The sequence below is a fragment of the Aythya ferina genome (genome assembly GCF_964211825.1).
Source record: "Aythya ferina genome assembly, chromosome: 4".
NCBI classification, from domain to species: Eukaryota; Metazoa; Chordata; class Aves; order Anseriformes; family Anatidae; genus Aythya; species Aythya ferina.
The window spans coordinates 49,907,717-49,915,535 of NC_140300.1; the positions used below are offsets into that span (position 1 = coordinate 49,907,717).

Consider the following 7,819-nt stretch of genomic DNA (forward strand, 5'->3'; position numbering starts at 1 on the left):
TGGTTGGTGGAGTCCCTTGGGAGGCGGTTCTGAAGGGCAGAGGGGTTCAGGAAGGCTGGGCGCTCTTCAAGAGGGAAATCTTAATGGCGCAGGAACGGTCTGTCCCCACGTGCCCAAAGACGAGCTGGCGGGGAAGAAGACCGGCCTGGCTCAACAGAGAATTGTGGCTTGATCTTAGGAGAAAAAAGAGGGTTTATAAGCTTTGGAAAAGTGGGCAGGCCACTAGGGAGGACTTTAAAGATGTAGCGAGGCTGTGCAGGGACAAAATTAGGAAGGCCAAAGCTCATCTGGAGCTCAATCTGGCTACTGCCGTTAAAGATAACAAAAAACGTTTCTATAAATACATCAACACAAAAAGGAGGACTAAGGAGAATCTCCATCCTTTACTGGATGCGGGGGGAAACTTAGTTACAAGAGATGAGGAAAAGGTGGAGGTGCTCAATGCCTTCTTTGCCTCAGTCTTTAGCGGCAATACAGGTTGTTCTCTGGATACTCAGTACCCTGAGCTGGTGGAAGGGGATGGGGAGCAGGATGTGGCCCTCACCATCCATGAAGAACTGTTTGGTGACCTGCTACGGCACTTAGATGTGCACAAGTCGATGGGGCCGGATGGGATCCACCCAAGGGTACTGAGAGAACTGGCAGAGGAGCTGGCCAAGCCACTGTCCATCATTTATCAGCAGTCCTGGCTATCGGGGGAGGTCCCAGTTGACTGGCGGCTAGTAAATGTGACGCCCATCTACAAGAAGGGCCGGAGGGCAGACCCGGGAAATTACAGGCCTGTCAGTTTGACCTCAGTGCCAGGGAAGCTCATGGAGCAGATCCTCCTGAGAGTCATCACGCAGCACTTGCAGGGCAAGCAGGCGATCAGGCCCAGTCAGCATGGGTTTATGAAAGGCAGATCCTGCTTGACGAACCTGATCTCCTTCTATGACAAAGTGGCGCGCTGGGTGGATGAGGGAAAGGCTGTGGATGTGGTCTACCTTGACTTCAGCAAGGCTTTTGACACCGTTTCCCACAGCATTCTCCTCAAGAAACTGGCTGCTCTTGGCTTGGACTGGCGCACGCTTCGTTGGGTTAGAAACTGGCTGGATAGCCGGGCCCAAAGAGTCGTGGTGAATGGAGTCAAGTCCAGTTGGAGGCCAGTCACTAGTGGCGTCCCCCAGGGCTCGGTGCTGGGGCCGGTCCTCTTTAATATCTTCATCGATGATCTGGACGAGGGCATTGAGTGCACCCTCAGTAAGTTCGCAGATGACACCAAGTTAGGTGCGTGTGTCGATCTGCTTGAGGGTAGGAAAGCTCTGCAGGAGGATCTGGATAGGCTGCACCGATGGGCTGAGGTCAACTGCATGAAGTTCAACAAGGCCAAGTGCCGGGTCCTGCACCTGGGGTGCAATAACCCCAAGCAGAGCTACAGGCTGGGAGAGGAATGGTTGGAAAACTGCCAGGCAGGGAAGGACCTGGGAGTGATGGTGGATAGTTGGCTGAATATGAGCCAGCAGTGTGCTCAGGTGGCCAAGAAGGCCAACGGCATCCTGGCTTGTATCAGAAACAGTGTGGCCAGCAGGGCTGGGGAGGTGATCGTCCCCCTGTACTCAGCTCTGGTGAGGCTGCACCTCGAGTACTGTGTTCAGTTTTGGGCCCCTCGCTACAAGAAGGACATGGAGGTGCTTGAGCGGGTGCAGAGAAGGGCGACAAAGCTGGTGAGGGGCCTGGAGAACAAGTCCTACGAGGAGCGGCTGAGGGAGCTGGGCTTGTTCAGCCTGGAGAAGAGGAGGCTCAGGGGCGACCTTATCGCTCTTTTTAGGTACCTCAAGGGAGGCTGTAGCGAGGTGGGGGTTGGCCTGTTCTCCCACGTGCCTGGTGACAGGACGAGGGGGAATGGGCTTAAGTTGCTCCAGGGGAGTTTTAGGTTAGATGTTAGGAAGAACTTCTTTACTGAAAGGGTTGTGAGGCATTGGAACAGGCTGCCCAGGGAAGTGGTGGAGTCACCATCCCTGGAAGTCTTTAAAAGACGTTTAGATGTAGAGCTTAGGGATATGGTTTAGTGGGGACTGCTAGCGTTAGGTCAGAGGTTGGACTCGATGATCTTGAGGTCTCTTCCAACCTAGAAATTCTGTGATTCTGTGATTCTTTCTCTCTCTCCTTCTCTCTCTCCTTCTCTCTCTCCTTCTCTCTCTCCTTCTCTCTCTCCTTCTCTCTCTCCTTCTCTCTCTCCTTCTCTCTCTCCTTCTCTCTCTCCTTCTCTCTCTCCTTCTCTCTCTCCTTCTCTCTCTCCTTCTCTCTCTCCTTCTCTCTCTCCTTCTCTCTCTCCTTCTCTCTCTCCTTCTCTCTCTCCTTCTCTCTCTCCTTCTCTCTCTCCTTCTCTCTCTCCTTCTCTCTCTCCTTCTCTCTCTCCTTCTCTCTCTCCTTCTCTCCTTCTCTCCTTCTCTCCTTCTCTCCTTCTCTCCTTCTCTCCTTCTCTCCTTCTCTCCTTCTCTCCTTCTCTCCTTCTCTCCTTCTCTCCTTCTCTCCTTCTCTCCTTCTCTCCTTCTCTCCTTCTCTCCTTCTCTCCTTCTCTCCTTCTCTCCTTCTCTCCTTCTCTCCTTCTCTCCTTCTCTCCTTCTCTCCTTCTCTCCTTCTCTCCTTCTCTCCTTCTCTCCTTCTCTCCTTCTCTCTCTCTTTTTTTTTTTTTTAAATCCATGGGATTTTATTTAGATATAAGTGACACTATATATTTAGCATCATAAAAGTAGGATGGCTGACAACAATTTGAGAGCAACAGGAGGAACTGCTGTACAGCTGGTTTTACTGCCCCTACATTTTTTTTCCCGTAATAGAGAACACTAACTTTCCTGTGAAATGAACCTATGCCACTGTATCATTCAACTCTCACTGCCAACTTTTCACAAACTGAAAGTTATATTCTGAATATTTTGGTTCTCTGGGCAAAAGGCTTTATATTTTAGCTGTTGATATTTCCTTTAGTTCAGCTGTGAATATAAATTACCATCACATTTTACATTTGCTGAATTCCACAAGAGACTCTGTAGGTCAGATTTCCTTTGTTGTACCACATAGAATGAATAATTATATGCATTCAATATATGCATAATATTTGTTCAGTAACTGACCGTTCAGTTGTATTCTTTTCAATATTGCTTCTTAATCCTTTAGTGTTTTGTGTTTATTCTACTTTTTGTAAATAGCTATATAACTACTTATGAGTGCATTTTTACTTGGTGTTTTTATGATATTTTGAATTCCACCTTGAATTGTATGTTATTTGTGAAAATTCACAAAGATGTGTATGTATAATGCATATGTATAATGCATTCTCGATGCTCATGGGAGAGGAAAGTACCAACTTTTTGATCTTTAAGGCTCAAGTTCAGATATGACCCTTGTCAAAAAGCCACATCTGAAATCTCTTAGTTGTTGTCTTGAAATAAATTTATTGATAACAGTCCAGTCTTGGAAGACACTCTTCCATATTTGAAAAGCAAGTATTAGTCATATCTGCTTTAGCAATTTCTGTAGGGTGTGACATATGCCTTTGGAAAATGCCTATGGTTGGACACTCCAAATCTGAGAAATCTAAATGCCAAAAGTTTTTAAAAGTAGGTTGGTCAGGCTCTGCTTCAAAGGACACTTAATATATATTTTTAATAGAACTGAATTTGTCCTTACAAGCTTCCGTAAGCACTGATAGAGACTGTGAGAATCCCCAGGTGCTCAGAAACTGAAATAAATGCTTTGAAGTGTAGAAGAAACATCACGGATTTGAGATGAAGTAGTTTGTGATCATTGTGTTCAGACCATCAGAGCAATTTGAATCTTCTAGGGAGAGGTGAGGAGGGTGAATGTGTCTGCTAAAATGTTTTTTTGTTGTTGTTTTTTTTTTTTTTTTTTTTTTTTAAATACAGTCAAAATCATTTTGCTATTTTTCATAGTAATTTCACTAGCAAAAATATGACGTTAGCATGAAGGATGCAGCATGAAATATTATTAGTGTTGTAACAATAAAAATAGTATCTCCAGATAATAGATTAGAAAATATAATTATTATAATTATCACATATAACAAGTCATGTGGAAAGGTCATTCTCAAAGGCTTCGGTAGTGGAGGGACATTAAAAAAAAAAAAAAAAAAAAAAAAAAGCATTATGATTCCCAGATGTTTCAAGGCCTCAACTATCTGAGGAACCAATAGATTTCCTGCTTTTCGCTTTGTTTCAAATGTTCTGTGAAATTTGGAATAATACTATAACGGGCACGTATTCAAAAGAAGGCCATAGTATTCTAGATTTAATATTCTGTTACAGATACTCATTGACTCTAAAGATTCCCTTTTATGTGAAGGGAAATTGACAGTTTTAATCATTATTCCACTCTCAAAAGTGGTACGTGATTCAAACCTACAGAGTTGTAGGAGCAGTAATGCTAAATCTGTCATCTTTACATCTACGATGTATGCTGAAACATGCTAACAGTACAAATGTACGTTATAAATACAATACTACGTTGCCTCTTTTTTTAATTATTTGTTTTTCTTTTTTCTTTTTTTTTTTTTTTTTTTTTTTTTCCTAGACCTTCAATGAATTTGAGATAGAACAACATCAAGAATGTGCCTATGACCACTTGGAAGTTTTTGATGGTGAAAGTGAAAAATCACCAATTCTGGGACGCTTATGTGGCAATAAGATACCAGATCCTCTTATTGCTACTGGAAACAAAATGTTTCTTCGCTTTATTTCTGATGCATCAGTGCAAAGAAAGGGCTTTCAAGCAACGCACTCTACAGGTCAGAAAATCAAGATGTGGTTTACTAATAATTTTCCCTTCATTCTTTAGTAGAAGATATTTACTTTTTACTAACAAACAGGATGAATTAATAGATAACACAATGTTACAACTAAATCTAATATAAACCTTAAGTTTCATTAACCTTAAGTTGGAAAAGTCAGAGAATGCAAATAATATGCATTATATATGCATATTATGCATAATATGCAAATAATAACTCATATTGTAGTCATTTCTTTCTCTCTCTTTGCCTCTGACTTTCTATTTTTCTCTTTCTCTTTTTTTTTTTGCTTTGTCTTTTTTTAATAATTTTATAGGAAAATAAAATAATTAATAATAATAATTTTATAGGAAAATAAAATAATTAATAATTTTTATAGGAAAATTATTAAAATATTTTGAAACAAAAAATCTGATAAAAAGATGATGTTGGCATAGACAGTCTAAGAAATATTTCCTAGGTTTCATTAGTTTGTAAAAGTTTCAATAGCTTTTCATTGTATTTTATATGGCAATACTTCACTGGGGCATGAGATGCGCCTCTATTACTTTCCTCTTCTAACTTAAACACAAGTTTGGGCTTTGTATAAACAGCTATTATTTCCTGTAGAGCTAAAAAGGAAAGACAAGCCAAGGAAGAGTAAGAAAAATAATACTGAAAACTTTCTTAAGACAGAAAGAATATAATCTCTTAGAAATTTGCCATTTAATTTTGTTGTTTTGCAGAAATCACTGAAATTGAGAATAGTATTTTGCAATTGCATTAATAGACGGGGACGTTTTCAAAGTGCGTGCTTTATTTCCCAGACGTTGTTTGGCTTACAGTGGCCCCTAGTGCTGAATCTCTGAACTTCCGTTGCTTGCTGTAAGACGAGGAAAACGTTTTTGTGTGATTTTTTTTCGTTTTTCTTCATTTTTTCTTCCTCAATATCTGTCTTTACTTTCAACAGTTCATTTTCTTTCATCCAGTTTTTGGAAATTAATACTAATGCAGAAAATATTTATAAGTACCTGTTTTAGTACATAAAGTTTTCTGACAGGTAGCAGTCATTAATGGAAGGATTAGACGCTGTTCATACCATTTGATATTATTCATCAAGTCGATATGTAATGCTCAGCTAATCATACATCAGTTTTAAAAATTCTTATTTTTTTCTTCTGCTTTGTTGAGAACAATTCTAAAACTGTGTTAATTTAATTCCCCCTTTTTAATTTCCCTTTTAATTTTCCTGGAAAAGCAGTAAACAACAGTATATGAACTATTTTTCCTCTTCATGATCTGAGCCTGGAAAGTGCAAAGCTTAACCACCTATCAGTCAATTTATGTTTTTCTTGTTTAAGATTCTGTTTTACAAACATGTCATCATTTGTCTTTCCCACCTCGGTAAACACTTCCCTTAGGCAGAAAATTAGATAGAAATAGTAATAATTACTCATATTAAATTACCACGAGGTAAATAATAAAAGGTCAAAAGTCTTGTTAGAAACAGGTGTTATGAAACTACCATTGAAAAGTGCTGCATTTTATATATATGCCTTATTTGTAAAAACTTTTTGAGCAAGCTTTTTTTTCTGAGAAAGCCTAGAGAATAAAATCTGCCCTGTTTTTAAGAATGTTGTAAAAATAATTGTTTGCCTCCTTAAGCTAGAATATCTATTTCACTAGACTGTTTTTGCATGAAGTGTTCATTAAGTTGAACAGCACATCACCTGCATGTGAATTGAAGCACCAGTGAATGACAGACAACCCAGAATTCGTAGCCTTGAGACCAAAACAGTTGTTCCATTTTACCTCCGTGATTTGCACTCATGCCCAACGAATAGATACCCAAGTGTTTAAACAGTGCATTGTATTTTATTATTATTTTTTCTAGCAAATAATAATAAACATGATAACACTATAGCAAACAATAAAGATTCAAAAAACAGATTGGATAGAAAGACTTCCCAAACTTCCCCAGGTAGAACAAACAAATAAAGAAGAAATTCTTTATAAGGAAAAAATTCTTTACTCTGAGGGGGTGGTGAAGCCCTGGCACAGGTTTCCCAGAGAAGCTGTGGATGTCACACCCCTGGAATAGTTTAAGGCTGGGTTGGATGGGGCTATGGGCAACCTGGTCTAGTGGGTGGTATCCCTGCCAATGGCAGGGGGGTTGGAACTGGATAGCCTTTAAGGTCCCTTCCAACTGAAACTGTTCTGTGATTCTGTGAAAGGGAATTGCCATTTTCTGCAGCTGCTAGTATGGCTATGCATTTTCTTTAAGGACGTGTCACAGTTCACTATATATATTTTTTTTTTCTTTAGCAGAAAAATAATGATAAAACAGTCATAAAGTAAATGGAATTTAAAAAAAAAAAATACAAAAGGAAAAACAACAGTTAGAATAGCAATGAGAAATAAATGCTTGAAGGATCTTGTTTGTCCAACAGCTTGATAGACAGTAAAGTTCTTTATTATCTAATTTATAAACTCTTTAAATAGTTATAAACAAGCTCTAATGCAACATACACATTTTATGCCTGTGTAGAAACAGAGATTTATAGTCTGTTTTTGGCATAGGGCAAGGTTCTTCAGTTTAGAACTTGCCACAAGAGACTTCCTCTGTCAGTGACAGCTTTCTCCCAGCCAGGACCTTTTGCAGAGAAAAACCTGTCCGTGTCCATGAACTACAAAACAAACAAACTGGCAAGGTTAGCTGTAGTGTTTAGTATTGAACTGGTTCTCCAGGCACAGCATTATGATTAAATTTGACACTCTTATGTAACATAGGACTCTTACATGTGCTCCTGTTGATCGCTGACTGCATGTGCTAGAGCTGATACTCCCCCTCATCCCCATCACTTGTTAATGATGTCGTTAACCCATGTCAAAAAGCTGACGCCACTGACACCACTTAGAGCACTTGCCTTGCTCTCAAATGACCACCTGAAGGAGGTTCTACCTCTTGAACCACTTTCCTTATACCTTTGGCATTCCCTTTTGTCTTTTACTTGAAAATTATGAAATATTCTCAAGTCTTAAAATTTATTTATT

The 7,819-nt window shown here is 39.8% G+C and overlaps 1 protein-coding gene across 4 annotated transcripts in view; it reads left to right on the plus strand.

Moving 5' to 3' along the window:
- The window catches only part of TLL1 (tolloid like 1), a 182,537-nt gene that overhangs the window by 144,003 nt on the left and 30,715 nt on the right, over nucleotides 1–7,819 (plus strand). For 2 of the 4 annotated variants that reach the window (XM_084518162.1, XM_084518161.1), the window contains one exon: nucleotides 4,570–4,848. The exons of the other annotated variants lie outside the window; for them this stretch is intronic. In XM_084518162.1, coding sequence (XP_084374288.1) covers nucleotides 4,570–4,833 — 264 coding nt within the window. In that variant the 3' untranslated portion in view covers nucleotides 4,834–4,848. Of the gene's footprint in view, nucleotides 1–4,569; nucleotides 4,849–7,819 lie in introns of those variants that run through there. 4 annotated transcript variants of the gene reach the window in all.